At 39.1% G+C, this 19,098-nt stretch overlaps 1 protein-coding gene and 1 long non-coding RNA gene across 4 annotated transcripts in view; both read left to right on the forward strand.

Moving 5' to 3' along the window:
- TSEN15 (tRNA splicing endonuclease subunit 15) overlaps nucleotides 1-10,755 on the forward strand; it is a 35,315-nt gene extending 24,560 nt beyond the window's left edge. The window contains exons 4-5 of the mRNA XM_044267281.1: nucleotides 8,241-8,382; nucleotides 8,884-10,755. Of these exons, the coding sequence (XP_044123216.1) occupies nucleotides 8,241-8,382; nucleotides 8,884-8,904 (163 nt within the window). The 3' untranslated portion in view covers nucleotides 8,905-10,755. The remainder of the gene's footprint in view (nucleotides 1-8,240; nucleotides 8,383-8,883) is intronic.
- Nucleotides 10,756-13,498: 2,743 nt separating this feature from the next.
- Nucleotides 13,499-19,098, forward strand: part of LOC122918614 — a 63,947-nt gene continuing 58,347 nt past the window's right edge. For all 3 annotated transcript variants that reach the window (XR_006386643.1, XR_006386642.1, XR_006386644.1), the window contains exons 1-4: nucleotides 13,499-13,595; nucleotides 14,548-14,615; nucleotides 15,167-15,454; nucleotides 16,357-16,421. This is a non-coding gene — a long non-coding RNA (uncharacterized LOC122918614). The remainder of the gene's footprint in view (nucleotides 13,596-14,547; nucleotides 14,616-15,166; nucleotides 15,455-16,356; nucleotides 16,422-19,098) is intronic.

The raw sequence follows: 19,098 nt of genomic DNA on the forward strand, positions 1-19,098 counted from the left end.
ATGCCTCCAGCTTTGATTTTCTTTCTCAAGATTGCTTGGGCTGCTCGGGATCTTTTGTGCTGCCATACAAGTTTTAGGATTATTTGTTCTAGTTCTGTGAAAAAATGCTGTTGATATTTTGATAGGGATTGCTTTAAATATGAATATTGCTTTGGGTATTATAGACATTTTCACAATATTTGTTCTCCCACTCCATAAGCATGGATTATCTTTCCATTTCTTTGTGTCACCTTCAAATTCTTTCATCAGTGTTTTATAGTTTTCAGAGTACAGGTCTTTCATCTCTTTGGTTAGGTTTATTCCTAGGTATCTTATTTTTGGTATAATTATAAATGGGATTGTTTTCTTAATTTTTCTTTCTGCTGCTTTGTTATTGGTGTGTAGAAATGTAACAGATTTCTGTACATTGATTTTGTATCCTGTGACTTTACTGAACTTACCAGTTCTAGCAGCTTTTTGGTCTTTTGGGTTTTCTATGTATAGTATCATGTCATCTGTAAGTAGTGAAAGTTTTATTACTTTTTTACTCATTTGGATGCCTTTTATTTCTTTTTCTTATCTGATTGCTGTGGCTAGGACTTCCAGTACTATGTTGACTAAAAGTGGTGAGAGTGGACAGCCTTGTCTTCTTCCTGACATTAGGGGAAAAGGTCTCAGTTTTTCCTCATTAAGGGTGATGTTAGCTGTGGGTATTTCATACATGGTCTTTATTATGTTGAGGTATGTTCCCTCTAAACCTACTTTGTTGCGGGTTTTTGCCATGAATTAATGTTGAACTTTGTCAGTTGCTTTTTCTGTGTCTGTTGAAATAACCATATGGTTCTTACCCTTTCTCTTATTGATGTCATGTATCACACTGATTGATTTGTGAATATTGAACCACCCTTGCAACCCAGGAATAAATCCCACTTGATTGTGGTGAATGATTTGTTTAATGTATTGTTGAATTCAGTTTGCTAATGTTTTATTGAGAATTTTTGTATCTATATTCATCAGGAATATTAGCCCATAGTCCTCTCTTTTTTTAAATTTCTTTTTATTATGTTCAGTTAGCCACTGTATAGTACATAATTAGTTTTTGGTGTAGTGTTCAGTGATTCATTAGTTGCATATAACACCCAGTGCTCATCACAACATATGCCCTCCTCAATACTTATCACCCTGTTACTCCCACCCCCCACCCTCCTCCCCTCTGAAACCTTTAGATTGTTTCTCGAGGTCCATAGTCTCTCATGGTTCATCTCCCTCTTTGATTTCTCTCACTTTGGATTTTCTTCCCTTCCCCCATGGACTTCCTTCCAGGGGGAGGGGCAAGATGTCAGAGCAGTGGGGGACTCCATTTCAACCAGGCCCCTGAATTTAGCTGGATATCCACCAAGCCATTCTGAACACCCACGAAATCAGCCTGAGATGTAGAATTATATGTCTGCCCTCTATGGTGGCAGAAGGTCATCAGCTGGGAGGTACAAAGGACAGAGTTGTGATTGTGTGGACAGATGTAGTTCTCTTTTTTAGTGGTGTCTTTATCCAGTTTGGGTCAGGATAATGCTGACCTCAGAATGAATTTGGAAATTTTCCTTCCTTTTCTGATTTTTGGACTAGTTTGAGAAGAATAGGTATTAACTCTTCTTGAAATGTTTGGTGGAATTCACCTGTAAAGCCATCTGGTCCTGAACTTTTGTTTGTTGGGAGTTTTTTTGATTATTGACTCAATTTCTTTGCTGGTTATCAATCTGTTCAAGTTTTCTATTTCTTCCTATTTCAGTTTGATAGTTCATATGTTTCTAGGAGTTTATCCATTTCTTCTAAGTTTCCAACTTGTTGGCCTGTAGTTTTTCATAATATTCTCTTTTGCTTATTTGTATTTCTGTGATGTTGGTTATTATTTATTCTTTTTCATTTGTGGTTTTATTTGAGTCCTTTCTCTTTTTTCATTAACAAGCCTGGCTAGAGGTTTATCAAATTTACTGATTTATTTCAGAGAACCAGCTTCTGTTTTCATTGATCTGTTCTGTTGCTTTTTTTTTTTTTTCAGTTTCTATATCATTTATTTCTGCTCTATCTTTATTATTCTCTTCCCTCTGCTAGCTTTGTTTTGTTCTTTTTCTAGCTCCTTTAGGTGCAAGGTTAGGTTGTTTGAGATTTCTCTTGCTTCTCGAGGTAGGCTGTATTGCTATAACCTTCACTCCTTAGAACAACTTTTGCTGCATCCCAGAAGTTTTGTACTGTTGTGTTTTCATTTTTATTTGTTTTCATGTGCTTTCTTATTTCTTCCTTTATTTCCTGGTCGACCATTCATTGCTTAGTAGTATGTTATTTGACCTCTATGTATTTGTAGTCTTTCCAGATTATTTTAAAGAAACTTTTTTAAAGTTGGTGTACTTTGAAGTACTTTAAAGTTGGTGGCTTTAGAGTATCAGTTCCCATCAGTGCTGTGCAGTGAGGTTCTGATCAATATCTATGGTTGCTCCATCTAAATATCTCTTTCTAAAGTAAATCTCTCATATGAACAGGAATCTAGCTAATCGTCATGTGATTCAACACATGTGGAAATTATTTTTCAAGGGGAGGGTGGTAGATACAGACATGTCCCAATTTGCAAGGTGGCAAAGCTGGTGTAAGTACTATATAACAATATTTGTATCCTGTGACTACTTGACAGTTTTCGAAGACTTTTCATGTATGCCACCCCCCACTGATGCTTATAATAATCCTATTTATAATTATAGCACCATGTGTTGAAAAGACTTTCTCTTTTGAATTGCCCATGTACCTCTGTTTAAAATCACCTGACCATGCTTACAGCATATTAAGAAGTAATATATATATATATGATAATATTAACAAAGGATGGGGGAGGAAATGGAGCTATATGGAAACAAAGGCAATTATGATACGGTTTCACTCATTTGTGAAATATAAGGAATATTCCAGAGAACCATAGGGGAAGAGAAGGAAACATGCATGGGCATGTCATGATACAGTTTCACTCATTTGTGGAATATAAGGAATATTCCAGAGAACCATAGGGGAAGGGAAGGAAACATGCATGGGAAGGAATCAGAGAGGGAGACAAGCGATTGGAGACTCTGGACTCTAGGAAACAAATTGAGGGTTGCAGAAGGGAGGGCAGTGGGGAAATAGGGTAACAGGGTAACGGGCATTGAGGACACGTGATCCCATGAGCACTGGGTGTTATACGTAACTAATGAATCATCGAACACAACATCAAAAACTAAAGATGTACTATATGTTGGCTAATTTAACTTAAAAAAAATTTAAAATAAAAAAAAGGAAATGATATTAGGGAGTAAGAAATGAAGAGTACCAGAAATATTAAATATATAGGTTAATATGGTTTTTTTATCCTTTTTCCTCTTAACTTTTTAAAAAGATATAAGATTGTATAAAGCAATAATTATAACCCTGTGTCATTGAGTATATAATATATAGGCACGATATATATGACAATAGTAGCACGGAGGAGGGAGAAAGGAATGAAACTGTTGGAGTCATTTCTATAGTTTGTTAGAATTAAATATTAATCTGAGATTAATTATGATAAATTTGGAAATACTGGAACTACTACTTAGAAACTTTAAAAAGTATGGTTAAAGAAAACATAAGGAAATTAAAATGCGCTAGAAAATGTCTACTTAATAAAAACGAAAGTGGTAAAGGATGAACCAAGAAACGAGAAAGACATGTTATATATAGAGAACAAATAGCAAACCAGCAGATATAAATCAACAATATCAGTATTAATTTAATTTAATCTTTTTTATTTTTACGATTTTATTTATTTGTTTGACGGAGATCACAAGCAGGCAGAGCAGCAGGCAGAGAGAGAGGGGGAAGCAGGGTCCCCACTGAGCAGAGAGCCCTATGTGGGCTCAATCCCAGGACCCTGAGATCATGACCTGAGCTGAAGGCAAAGGCTTAACCCACTGAGCCACCCAGGTGCCCCTCAATATTAATTTTAAATATGAATGATCAAGTACTTTAGTCAAAGAGCAGAAGTTGTAAGATTACATATAAAAACAAGATCCAACTATATGCTCTCTGTAAGAGTCACTTTACGTTCAGAAACACCAATTTTGGAAAAGTTTCAGCGATTTCTTCTACACTGCTAGAGTCTGAATGTGTCCTCCAAATTTCATACATTGAAATCCTAACCACCAAAGATGATATTAAGAGGTGGGATATTTGAGAGGTCAAGTCATGAGGGTAGAGCCCTCATGAATGGAATTAGTGCCTTATAAAGGAACCCATGAAGATCCCTTCCCCCTTTCACCATGTAAGGACACAGTGAGAAGATGCTGGCTTTGAAACAGGAAGAGGACATCCACCCAAACAAGATCAGGGTACCTTGATCTTGGGCTTTCCAGCCTTCAGAATTGTGAGAAATAAATTTCTCTTATATATAAGCTACCTAGTGTGGGATACTTTGTTATAGCATCCTGAATGGATTAAGACCTAGACCATTTTCTTTCCTTTCCTTCTTAATTCCACTTATACATGTTAAACTGATATTGTACCAAAGGCCTCTGATGTGTTTTTTTAGATTCTTTCTCTTTTTATTTCAGTTAAGTTTCTTGTGACCAGTTTTCAATCTTACTAAATCCTTTCTTTGGTCTGTATCTAGTGTATCATTAAGCCTAGTCAATACTTTGAGGATATATATATTTTTTAATTTTAGAATGTCAGTTTTCTTTAGAATTTTCATTTTTCTACTTAAATTTTTCATCTTGTTCCTCGTTTTGTTTGTGTCTTTTCCTCGATATTCTAACATATTTATAATGCTTATTTTAAGTGTCTTTAGCTATTAATTCCAACCAACATCTGAGTTTTTCAACAACTTTAGTTTTTTGAAGGTCTTCTTATATTGACTTTTTGCTCTTGATTATTAGATACCTTTTCTTGCTTTCTTCACATAGCTTAGAATTGTTCACTGTATCCAGATACTGTGTATAAGTAAAAGACTGATGTTGATGTCCATGCTCCCATGGAACTCATCCTTTCCTCTCTCTGGCAAGTAGGGTCATGGCCTGATTTAGTCAATCTAACCAGAAGTCAAAACGAGTCATGACTGAGTTGCAACTTTAGTTATCCCAGTTTTCTTCTGGTTTCAGATGTCTTAAGAATGGGATCAGAACGCTCTCTTCATCAGGGCTTTGTGATTAGAGCTTGCTTGCTATTTTCCAGTTCCTTCCCCAGCATCTCATGCTGTCGTGTCACTTAAATGCAGTTTAAGTCCCATAAGGGAGAATTGGTGAACTGGAGGGACTGGTGTCACTCTGGATTTCAGTCCACCATGCTAGTTCATGCGTAGCTATTCCCAGGATTGATGGTTTCCTTTTGTCACAGCGAAGTTGCTTGCCCATGACTGGCTCATTCTTCTAGCTACTGCGCCTGCACACAGCATTTGCCCTTATCTCTTGGTCTCCACTTACCTGGAAAGGGCTCATTTCTCATTAGAATTTATTTCCTTTACCCTTGTTTGTGTTTTCATTTCTTTGATGTCTTTAAAGAAAAATGTCATATTTTTAAGCAAATCGGGTTTTTTTTTCTTTGTTGTGGTAGGAATAGTGGTCTTTGATTTCTTCTACATTCTTTTTTTTTTAATTTTTATTTATTTATTTGACAGAGAGAGAGAGAGATCACAAGTAGGCAGAGAGGCAGGCAGAGAGAGAGGAGGAAGCAGGCTCCCTGCTGAGCAGAGAGCCTGATGCGGGGCTCGATCCCAGGACCCTGAGATCATGACCTGAGCTGAAGGCAGAGGCTTAACCCACTGAGCCACCCTGGCACCCCGATTTCTTCTACATTCTAATTAGAAGTAGAACCTCCTTCTCTGAATTTCGAATAAATAATATTGGGGGAAAAAAAGTACACTGCTCTTACGAGCATTTCTTACAATTCTTACTTTGAACCTTTTTTACAGTATGAAATGGGGGTCAGCAAACCTTTTATGAAAGGGCCAAGTAGGAAATATTTAGGCTTTGTGGACAAAATGGCAAAATCAAAGCTATTATGTAGGTACTTATACGACCATTTCAAATGTACCATTTACAGATCTAGAGACCATTCTTAGCTCAAGGGCCATGAAAAAACCGATGACTATATGGTATACCAAGTTCTGTTATGGAGACAAGTGATAAAATAAAATGTTTTGATGAACAAAAAGCAAGCAAATTCAGGTATTTTTAAGAAATTGAATTCTAGGGAGTTCTTTGGTATATGACCTACTGTGGTATCTACAGTAGTAAGTACCAAAAATGATAATCCTGATCTGTCAAGATAGAGCTTTTATTTGGTGTAATAGAATTACATAATAAACTTTAGAAAAGTGTTTGTCAGAAATGTATTTAGCCATATGAAATCTTCATTCAGAAAACCTCACTCATTCACTCTGCCCAAGTATTCTACTACAATATTGGGCATATTGGGCAATTTTTTTTTTAGCTTTGATACTCAAGTGGGTATAATGCAGTGGAAAACAGACACTTAGAAGTATGAATGCAAGGTAGTGTATACCATAATGTAGGTTCGCACAAGCTTCCTCCATAGAGTAAGATACATAACTTGGCCTAGAGTTTGGGGTAAGGTGACCTGGAAGAATTAGGAGAGATGATGATGTTTTTTTAACTCTTGAAAGGGAATTAAGATTTTGCCAGGTGGAGAGATTTTATATATCCGGTAAATGTTGCCTGACATTTCTGCTTAACTGAAGTATTACCATATTGTTGACTTGACTCACTCAAGGTCATTTTAGAAATGCTTTGACTATGAGGGAAAAAACTTAGAAATGCAGTCTCTCCTTAAATAGTTACATGTCTGTATAAACTTAAATGAGAAATAGTAAGTAAGCAGCCTTTTGTAACTGTTTTAACAAACTAGTTATCACTGTATGACATACTATAAAGTGATTAAGTGAGAATTTAGCAAAAAAATTTAATTTCAGCTTATCCAGAAGTTTCTTGGTGCTTTTAAATCACTGAAATCTCCAGTCTCTGCTACAGATTTTTTTAAAAAGCATTGTAATTATTGTAGTAAGAATACTTCAAAGCAGAGATTTTTCTTTTTAGACTCTTTATAAATTCAATAGCTAATAGGATGGGTGAAGAGTGACCATAGAAATTTTACTAAGTGATGGGAAATAGAACTTAAGGGGATAAATTACACATTTGCTAAAGAAAAGAAGAGTATTGAGTTATTTATGTATTCAGTTATAGCATGTTAATGTGCCAGTAAATCTTTTTCCAATTTCTGGAGAATTGGTTAGTTTAATGCAAAAAAACCCAACAAAATCAACTGATCATTTTTTATTTGTCTTTTTAAGAAAGCTCCTCTGGAGGTTACACTTTACTGAATTATTGAACACAGGCTTGGTAGAATAGGTAATAAGGATTTTTAGTTTATAGTAAACAAAAGCTAATAGCACTTGGAAGTATATAGGAGATACTAGATTATTTTCCATAGCAAGCATACTGAAAGCCTTTATAACCTTGATGCTCAATAGACAACTTTACAAGAAAAAAAGTTTTCTCTCTCCATTTTTCTCTTAGCTTTTATTAAGTATCAGATACATACTGAGAACCATGAAAATGTCTATATTCATAAGTCTGACCTTAGAAAGACTGAACAGAAACAACTACCTACAGAAAGATCATCATCACATCTTTATTAGTACCTTCTCCCCACAAGAGCCCTGAAAGAACTTTATAAGGATTGGGGAATAATTGGGTAAATTTTGAGTCAATAGATAACGTATAGCCATTTAAAGGTGGTAGTGATGGACACCATATGGAAACATGGAAATGTTTATTATCTATTTTCTTTAAAAGCAAACCCCAATAACATGTTGTTCCACGATATGCTACCAAGTTGGAAAATGAATGCCCAGTATCTGTGGGCCATAGGTGCACTGGATATTGTTAGTGCCCCATTCTGTAGATTCCTGAATATAGTCTGCTTCTTCCATGTGTGATGCTCAGGAGAGAAGGGTAAATCCTAAAGAGGACTGAAAGTCCGTAAATGTCTCTTATTTGCAGGATTTTCTACATGAGACAACTTTAGAGGTTTATATTTGAGCCTTCAGACATTACCTTAGTATTATGGATATAATGTTATTGTCTACGTCTTCCCCAAGATTTTACAGCATTTGATCTTATTATTGATTGAGTGACTATGAATCCTAAATATACTGTGTTTGTTTGTTTGTTTGTTTGTTTGTTTTTCAGGATAAGGGAGATTTTGAAGGCATCTCGGAAATTGCAAGGTGATCCAGATTTGCCAATGTCTTTTACTTTGGCCATAGTGGAGTCCGATTCCACAATAGTCTACTATAAACTTACTGATGGATTTATGCTGCCAGACCCTCAGGTCAGTTTTGAGCAACTGTCAGTAAACAGTGAAAAAAAAAGAGGAAAATAATGACATGAGTTTAAGTGTGAATCAAGCCATTCAGCTTCCTTTGCAATATGAAAATCCAAGAAAATAATGACCTGATTTTCACATCTCAGAAATTTGGCTGTTTTGTTTAAAGTAATATGTTCCTAGTTTCCACAAAAATAATTAGACTCTTAGTCTCCCAGAGTACTTCATAAAGTCATGATATTATTTGATAATTAACTGAGGTGGGATGTAAAGGCTTATAATAGCTTTAGCCAAAAGAACACTTCTTTAGAAAGTGTTAAATTGGTTGACATTTTGACAGAAACCTTTTAACGAAGTAAATGTGTTATGTATGATTTCCTGATATACTTTGTTGGTGTATTTGGTATAATTACATTAAATATCTTTCCGATTTTGCTTTTAAAATACCTTATATATTGGGGGGAAAAGTCCATCCTGATCTTTTTTTTTTTTTTTTTTATGTTGCAGAATATTTCCCTTAGAAGATGACACCTGTACTCCTGATGCTCACTGTGGGATTGGATTTGAGATCCATCAGCCTGGTTTATCTTTTATCTCAGAGATAGTTAGGGTTGACTTAGCTGGTCCCATTCCATAAATTTTTCTTTTTGAAGAATAAAACTTTCCCAGATAGAAGAATTTTTTTTGTTCATAAGTATAGGGTAGTTGCTCTAGAACTTTTTTACCTAGACACAGTTTAATTAGAGTTATATACAAGTTGGTGCTTAGGATGTGTTCAGAGAGGTGGAGCACATGTGTTTCTTCTCTCATCCCCCACCTGTAGCTGCCTCATTGTTCCTTGCTGTCTCTGCTAACACATTGTTGAGACTGTCACCTTTCTCTAATTCAACCCTCTCAGTGCCTTTTGGCCACTTCAGGTAGCCCGCAATGGCATTTCTTGGACACATGGACACCTGGAGAGTTTGCTCAGTCTGCTTTTAAATCCCCAATAGAAAGTAACAGTTTTCTTTCCATTGGTTTTTATGTGGCATTTACTGTTGACTTTAAATCAGAAGAAAGGTATGCTTATCCAGAGTATAAAGTTACATACATGCTAGATTCATAGGGACCATAGAGGTGCTACTGATTAATTACTTCCTACCTAATAAAGGAAGTACTAGGCCTTGCTTTCCATTCTTATTACCACCACCCTTATTATATCACAGTTAGAATATTACAAGAAAGATAGTAAGGGACCGTGTCAGACTTAAAGACATCTTTATTAAATAGACTCAGTTACTCCACTTTTGTGGAGTTACTCCCAATACCTCCCAATTATGTTGCCTAGAGTATAATAATTATATGCAAGAGACATTCTAAGTGGCATTAATTATAATGGCCAAAATAATAGATCCCTTAAAAGTTTTAGGAAGGGGTCAGCAAACTTTCTCTGCAAAGGGCAGAAAAGAAAGATTTTAGCCTTCGCAAACCATATAGTCTCTCTTAAAACTTCTCCAATGTGCGTTTATAGTACAAACACAACCATAGACAATATGTAAATAAATAGGCATGGCTGTGTTCTAGTAAAACTTCATTTACAAATGCGTGGCCATAATGTGCCAACCCCTGATAAAGGAAATGGTTAATAAACAGATAGATAGCCAATGAATGGTATATTATATACTCATTAAAAATTAATAATAAATGAAAAAATAAGAAAATATTTAATTAGAAAAGCAAGCTATGAATGGCATATGAATGGGTAAGGTCATGGCTGTCAGTGACACACCAAGCATATAGTAAAAGAGTGACAGAGTAAATGACTCTTCCTATAATAGGGTGACAGAGCAATAAACGGGTGTCTTCGTCTTTCTTTAGTATTATAATTTTTTCTTTATTTGTATTACTTTTTTAATAATGTTTTAAAATAAAAAAACATCTTGAGATCCGTATTAGCTATCTGTCATTGCATAATATTACCACAAAGTTAGTAACTTACAACAGCCATTTAATATCTCAAAGTTGGGTCCTTTGTAAGGCTGCAGTCAAGCCAGTCTCCTCTGAGGCTTGTCTGGGCAAGAGTCAGGTTCCTCCCTCATGGTTCGCAGCTTTCTGTTCCCCATGGGCTTTGGACTGATGGTCTATTTCTAGGGGGCCGTTGGCAAGAGGCCACCCTCAACTCTTTGCCATATGGGCCTTGCCAGCACATCTGGTTGCTTCTTCAAAGCCAGCAAGGGAGACAGTTTCAGCAAGATGGATCTCGTGATCATACTATGTAGTCAAGTACATCCTGTTCTCTTGGTTAGAAGCAAGTCATAGCTACCTACTCTAGAAGACAACAAGAACAAGAATGGAAAAATGGCAAAAACTGGAAACATTATAAAATGGTGTAAAGTATCATTCTTGGTCTGTAGTAGTTCCTGACTGCTTTCCTTTGATGATATTTGAATTTCACATTTATTCTTGATGGAGTATCTTGGCAATTCCTTCAGATTCCCTCTGCTTTCCCAGAAGGTCTGAAGATGTACCCATTCAGAACGATGTATGTTTCTGTGACTCTGGTTGGCACTTTGCAAATCTAAGGATCTTAAAATGGTTTATGATCAATTCTTGGGGTCTCTGCCATTTGCTTCCTTTTGAGGCTTTTCATCACAGTGTGAGAAAAACATTCTGCAGTCTGTCTGCATTCTCAGAAAGAAATGTAAGGCTTAATGAATGTTAGATTTGTATATCCAACCTGGTAACCAATGAGTCCCTAGGCAACTACAAGACCTGAAGTATCTTCTGGAGTTGACTCGAGAAGAGGATTCCCACAGAAATGCTTAAAATTAGGCCTCAGTCTCATTGTATGTCCTGGGAAGTCTTCTCTGTTTCAGAATATTCGCTGCGTACCTTACCATAGCTGTTCTGCCCAAAGCCAGCCAGATACCTGCTAATATGAATAGTGGTCTGGAACAGTTTGGAAAGGGAGACAACCCAGCTGTTGACTGTCTCATTCCACTAGGTAAAGTGATTTGTCTTGTGTGATCAAGTCACTGTGTAATTGCAGTTAATTTTGTCTCTTCTTAGGCTCTGGGCTGCTTAGAAACACAGCAAGGAACCAAGTTCTTTTTTTTTTTTTTTTACATCTCTGTCTCCCACCACATACCACAAACCCACACACACTAGGCTCTCAGTAAATGTTTAGTGAATGAATGAAAGCAGACTGAAGACCCGTTAATTAACAGTAGCTTTTACTCTTAGCCTCAGGACAATCTAAAGTGATCCATTTGGACACCAGAGGGCAGTGCTAAATAAGCACCGAATTTTCAGCTCTAGAAGTGGGTTAGCTTGAGAAGCGGTGCACTTCAGCGTTTATCTTCAATCTGTGGGAAATAGGCATAAATAAAAATATAAATAAGTTTTATGTGCTTGCAACCCCCTCTTTTCCTTTCTGGCATGCCTCTAAAATTATACTCTACTGACATTAAATATGTGGCTTGATTCATGCTCTGTTCAAAATGTAGATCTCTATTTAAAAAACAGAAACTTGTTTGGAGCAAAGGTTGGTGGGATGCGTGTTTTTTTCTAAGCTGTGGTTTTGTTCATAAGCACATGAAATGATGCATTCCTTTTTTTTTTTTTTTCCTTGCATAAGCCTAACTTATTAAATAAACTTCAGAATTCCTGTCCCACAGCAAGAGACCCCAGCTCTGAAACACTGAACTGGCTACATACCGGTGGTGAAAGTCATAGATTGCTGCCATCGTAAACACAGACTTTTCCCATAAGGGGGGCCTTATGGGTGGGAGCGGGAGGAGGGGAAGGACGTTGTTGACTTCTCTCTAGTGTGGTCTTTGCCTTTGCTTTTTGGAGTCCAAGTCAGTGCCCCTCTGTGCTGGGAGGGCTCAGTGGAACACTAAATGACCTAGGTCTGAGGAATCCAGACTAACCTATTTTGCTTCCCAGGCCTCCAGACCTTTCTAGATGAATGTGTTCCTAAAAGGTATTGATCTCTTGTGAAGAACATGAGGGCAGAGGCACTTCGGCATTCTAAGCTCCACCGAGAGTAGCAATCTCTGACAAAGTTCATGTGATCTGCATTATTTTTTGACTGAAACTTTTATATGCCTGAAACCAGATGACTTAACCAAAACTTCATGGTGTGTCATCTTTTTCTGAGCCTTTCTGTGCTGAATTCCTCTCTGAGGTCACGTTTTCCACCGCAGCCCTAGCAGGAGGCCTTTTACTGGTGCAGCCCAGTGTTCCTGCCAGAGCCTAGAGTTCTCTATAGAAGCTCTTTATTCCGCCACTGTATTTATGTTTAATGTGCAGGATGGCGCTGTATCTGAACAATTAGTACCATTTTCCTTTCTTTGAGACCAATAGCTGTTCTGGTCCTTAACACTCTCTTTCCTGCAGTCTGATCCTTTTAATGATCTTTGAATAAGAACTGCTTGTGCTCACGAAGGAAAGAGAAGACAAAAATCATGTGACTTCCCGGGGAGGTGTACTCATAAAATGCTTGGATGATTCTGCAAAATTAAAAACCAACTTAACCAAAATCAAACAAAGATTGGCTCTTTAGGTTTCAGGGAGACTGAATGGAGGTAATATGAGGAAGTATTTAAGTAAAGCTGGCTTCATGCATTTATTAATTATCTGCAGACTTTGCTGGGCTCCTCCTCTGTGCTTGCATGACTAAGGTAAATGTGGAATACGAAGGTTAATGAGATATGATGTGTGCCCTCAAGGAACTTAGATTAGCAATTACAACTCTCCTTAACCAGAACTCTAAAAGGTTGTCAGGGTGACAGTTGAGTGAGGAACAGCTGTCATGCCGTGTATGTTTATGAAAGTTCATACATTTTACTTAGTGGTGAAGGGGTTCAACAACTTTTGGTAAATTAAACTGTTTTCAGACAGTCATGGTATGTACATTATTTGTCCTAAGGGACTGAAGATTGGATACCATACAAAAAGATAGTGCATAATGCACCTCTTGGGACTTATTATCTGGCTAGAGAGGAGAAAATCTATGTGTGCGAGATAATTCAAGAGCATTTCAAGGCAGTGTTATATATGAATGCTGAGCTACCATTGTGTAGGCCTCTATTTATGACCAAGTGCTTCGGTACTCTTTATTTTGATTCACACAGTAGAGCTGATATCGTGGACTTGTTACTAACTTACTGTTCTCATTTAATAGATGGAAAAATTAGTGCACCAAGTCGTTAAGCAATGGCTTTGTGTGGTAGCAGGTGAGTGGGTAATGAGGGCTAGACCCAGCTCTCCCAAAACCTAGCTCACTATTCTTTTCAGGATACCATACTACATATGGTGCAGAGAGATATACTAACGTCAAAGAGCCTTTGGGAAGAGAAAAAGAGCTCCAGTTAGTCCTGGAGGGAGTTGGGAAGTGATTTAGGGATCAGTTAGATTAACTTCTTGTTCTCTTGAACAAATGTGTCAAAATGTCAAGCTGTCTGTGGATAATTTGGAAAACCATATTCATCTTCAATATATTTACAAAGTTTTATTCCAAAGACCAAATAGTTTCATGTCCATGCTTTTATATCAGCAAACTTAAAATTAGATTTAGTGTTAAGTGAGAAAGAGAAAGAGCTCAGGAAGGTTCTCTGCTTGTGTTGGAGCTAAGTGCGCTCACACAAAGAGTAGACTCTAGGAAACTTTATTTCTTTTAATTTATTTTTTTAAGACTTCATTTATTTATTTGGCAGAGAGAGAGACAGCGAGAGAAGGAACACAGCGGGGGGAGTGGGAGAGGGAGAAGCACACTTCCCACTGAGCAGGGAGCCTGACGTGGGTCTCTGTCCCAGGTCCCTAGGATGACAACCTGAGCTGAAGGCAGACATTTACTGACTGAGCCACCCAGGTGCCCCTCCAGGAACTTTTGAATGACAGTTTCACATGTGACGAGAAAGGGTCTTACACCCTAAATGTGCCCTAGTTCTGCTTTCTGTTGCTTGAACTCCTACCATAATTCTATTTCTTAATCACAAAGGTTTGGTCCAATTTAGTTTGACAGACAGTTTTATAGTACACCATTGGGTAAGGCACCATACTAAGATTTGAAGAGACTATAAGCTCAAATATTTTATTATTAGACTCAGTCAATAAAATTAATCTGATAAATTATTATAGGAATTTCTAAATGTTTATTCTCAATTTCTGTACTTTACTTCATTGCAGAGCAGCAGTATTTTGTGGACTGATACCCTGTGCAGACCACCCTTTGAGTAGCGCATGTTAGAGCTCAGGTGAGAAGTAACCAGGACCCCTGGACCCCACCAGTAGCCCAGGTGTATTAGTCAGGATGCACTAGATTATGATGCTGTTGGTTCACAACCCAAGAATTTCCCTGGATGAAATCTGAAACTGGCCCCATACGCAGAGGACAGGGAGAAAACGAAGCAGACCACTCCAGATTGGCAGTTTTAATAAGCAAGGAGACTTACATACAAGGTTTATCTTGGGCGGCCACAAGATGAGTAGGTCTCCCCATCCACCTTGCCAAAATCTTCAAGTTTATACAGAGGCCTTAACTAGATTCAGTCACATCTACTGTTCAGATGGTTTCAACAACATGTTGCTGTCTCAAGGCTGCATCCTTGAGATGGCTCCCACTGTGGGAATGGTGGGCAGAGTGTATGTGCCAAGGATAGGGGAAAAGGTGAGGAGCCTCTGATTACCTGGTGCAGCTCTTGGGTCAACCCGTGGTCATGTCCTCTTGATGACATGCAGTAATAATGAGTGAATTAGTTTAACAAATGTTTATTTCTTCCTCACATTACAAATCCATCGTACATAGACTTGGAGTCCTTACTCTGGAATCAAGTCAACAGAGCCTCTGTCATCTGGAATGTGGTCAGTTCCAATGGCAGGAAGAAAAAGTATGGTGGTGACACAACTAAATACTTCCTCCAAATGCAACAGATGTCAGCTCTGCCCACCTTCTGTTGGCCAAAACAAGCCCTATGGCTGGCCCTGATCAACTTCCAGGAGAGGAGGTACAATTCCGCCATGTTCCTGGACCAAGGAGAAGAAATAGAGAACAGCATTTTCAGATAACAGGAAGGAGAGGAGAAATAGCAAGGAGGTAGGTTTAACAGCTGATTAGCTGTGAAAACTGAGGGGGGCAGGGGAAAAGGAAGCGTTGAACCTCAAGCTGTTCTGAGTCCTTTGACTTTAATGTGAACGAGTGTCAGGTCACACTGGGAAGATGGAGGACGCTGCGAGGAGGCCCAGGCGCTGGGCACAACCGACGTGGGAAAAGGGCCAACTTAGGAGGCTGGTGAGGAGAGGAAAGCTCGGGAGACAAACTTTTCCGCACTTTTCTGCTCAGATTCTGGATTTAGTATCTGAGCAAAGAAGAGAGATACTGTATGTATCAGGAACCTAGGATCCCTGTAAACCTATTCTTTTCTGATGCCTCGAGGGTTGTTACGCGGAATATGTTGTCTGGTCTTTTCTTTGCTTCCTAAGAATGGAAAAAAAAAAATTGTGCCAACAGTGTAGGGGGTAGAGTTGAGTCCCGTGAGAGAGTATTTCTGAGGGAAGCTAGTTAAACGTGGATACATGGATGGGGTTGGGTTTGTGAGAAAGATCCCAGGGGGCTTCTTTTCTGGGATGGAGAATTATCTAGTGGGATCACGAACCTGAAGTATTTGTATAGATCTAGGGGGCTATCAGGGTGCATGAGCAGGGGATGGGGAGAGAAAGTTGGGGGGTAGATACCAGTCCTCGGGGGCGTCTGCTGAACAGAGCGTCGTGCCGCAGTGACTGCTGTGCGCGAATCACCAATGTACCCCCTCAGTCCCTGGCCACAAGATCTTCTGGCTCTGTTTCTCTTAGATATTCCTTTCGGGCACTTGGGAAATACTTGGTTTGTCCCTGAACTCCGTGGGCATGTGGGGTAATTTTCAGGCTTTCTTGGGTCCTCTTCACCTAGACACGCCTTCTCAGCCAGGCTTTCTTCTCTCCTGTCGTCCCCACATGCAGGGCAAGTGACCCTACGGGCCTGGGGCCTGTGAGGCTTGACCTGAGCCTGGAAGCAGCAGGCAGAGGTGAGAGGCTGCGAGCTGGCTGCGGATTCTCCTCACGTGGATGAGGCGATCGGCGCAATGTCCTGGAGTATCTCTTGTGTCCCTCTGCCCCCCAGGAACTCAGCTCGACAGGTCAGGGTGCAGGGAACAGAGCACGGGTCTCAGTTTAGGGACCCCTTCAGTCCTCTAGCTCTTCCACTTTTGTGCACCCCTCTTCCCGCAATTTCCCCCTAGTTTTACCTTACCCTGGGTTACAAGGACTATAACCATTTCCAGATCTATTTTTCTTCCAAACATATTGTTTTTGCCAAGATCTTGGGTTTTGAAATTCAAAAGACAAGAATTTGCCTCTCTTGTTCTGTAGTATAATCCCATCCCTGAGGCAGCAGGCCAAGCAATCCTGTATGGGAAACAGTTCGCAGGTAAGAAGAATTACTGAGAAGGGAAAATATGTCATTTAATATATCAAAATATTATCCTGCAACATTCACAAACAGAAGGTGTTAATTATCATTAACATGCATAGTTATACTCACAAGAACTATTTAATTTTCTGAGTGTACGTCTTATGTTACCCATTAAACTGCATCCTACCTATCAGTACTACAGTACTGGGCACAGAGTAGGAGTTCAAGAAATGTTTTATTTGCTAGCATTCGGATGTTCAGAGACAAACTCCTTCTCAGCCCATCCTATTCCTGCCATTTGCAGGACAAGACACCGATTGGCTGCCTCTCTGCCCTGTCAACCCCATATAGAAAGAGGAGCCCTAAGTTCCTTGGGCCACCAGAGAGACCTCATCCCATGCTGTGTGCTCTTGTAAACATGCTTATGCTAACAGATCTGTTCTATTTTGATCCTTTGCCTTAGTAATTTGAGAAGTCAAGACAGGGATTTCTAAATGAAAGTATATCTGCCCCAAAAGCTTACTTAATATTTTATTACACATTCTGTTCTATGCTAAAGCTGTTCATTTTTATTTATCTAACAATTTTGGAGGGGAACGAAGACATGTGAACACTGGTAAATTTAGAAATTCTTCTTAGAAATGGTAATTTCCTACTCAACTATAAAATTATGGTGATTATACCTCTGTTGATGACTACAGATGAGGCTACTGTGGGCGAAAATTGGTCACCTCTTCTCTTATCCCCTATTAGAAAGTGTGGTTCCTATACATATAATCATGTAGGTGTGCTTCTCCTGGACTGTAGATTCTCATCTTAATTCTTTAAGTTTAAGTGCATATAATTCACCCTCATGGGGCCTTGCCGTTCCACTTCTGCAAAATGAAGGAGTCGGTGCAGGCACTCCCTGAGATAGTCTATCTCTGCATTTCGGTGAGCCTCCCTTTTCATGAACCCCTTCATCACTCTCTTACACCTCCACCTGGTTTTGAAAAAACTCCTTCCCTCCTGGGCGTGGCTAATCCATCATCAGAAACACGTTCCTTTGAATTTTTGAGGTTCAGGAGGACTGGAGGCAGAGCTTTGACTTTAGACCATCCAGGGTGATGAAGAAGAGTTATGTAATGTCCTTGAGCCTCAATTTCTCCCCTGGAAAATGATGGGCAGAATATGTCCTTCTAGTTTGTGTTTTCCTCACACACTGAAATGCTTGTGGGGGATAAGTGGAGCCTGGTGCATGAGAAGCTACCCAGGTTCCCTTCCCTTTGCAGTCTCCAAGCCCTTCCTACTGAGGGGCACACTACCACCTTGGGAGGAAATGCATGATGACCAGCTGAGAGCCAGGCCTCTGAGAAATGGAACCTACATGTGCAAGAGGGTAGGAAGAAGGTGCCAGATGAAGCGAGAGCACACCAAAGATTAACTCTGCCCTTTGAAAATGTCATTAGGCCTAACCCTGCTGCTGCTGCTGTAGCTGCTGCTGGTGGTGGTGATGATGATGGTGATGACGATAAGATTTTTTGGTCCCATTTTGGGAAACCCTTTGAATTCAGATAAAGTGCACAAGAATAAGACCAGCTATGTAGTTGGAGGCTCACATTAAGCAGGGGAAATTTCCACTGCAGGAAGCCGTACTGGGACAATTCATGGGGAGTAAAAACAACCAAGTTAAACTTAGCTCAACAGAGCACAAAAGCACATTGAAAAATTCCCTCTAAATAGAAGCTGACTGTTCAGGGTGGGTTTAAGTCATGGGAGCTGGCATGGAGCCTTCCGTTGGTGGTGAGGATTGGGCCTCTTCTTGAAGGAATAAGTAAAGAAACACGAAATAGTAAGTAACAACTTACATCTGTATAGCATGCTTCCATTAGAGTGGAGGTTGTTTGGGGCTTTATTTTGTTCTCTTCTGTATTCCCGGAGATTAGAACATGGCCTGACACATAGTGGGGTTCCAAAATTATTTGTGGAAGGAAATTAAGAAAATGAATACATATAAAATAATGTCAAATAATGCTAATACTTAAAGAAAATAAAGCCGGGTGAGGGAACTAGGTGCCACAAGAATGCAACTCCAGGTAGGCTGGTCAGGAATGGCTTTTTTCTGCATATGACATCAGAGCAGAGACCAGAATGCAGTGAAGGAGTGAGACATGCAGGTAACTGGAGGGTTAGCCTCATAGGCAAAGGAAACAGCATGTGCAAATGTCCTGAAGTGAAAGCATGATGAGTGGCATCTTAGATTCTGCATTTCTTCCCCTCCTCCTCCTCCTCCTCCTCCTCCTCCTTCTTCT

This window comes from Neovison vison, chromosome 10, assembly GCF_020171115.1.
Source record: "Neovison vison isolate M4711 chromosome 10, ASM_NN_V1, whole genome shotgun sequence".
NCBI lineage: Eukaryota > Metazoa > Chordata > Mammalia > Carnivora > Mustelidae > Neogale > Neogale vison.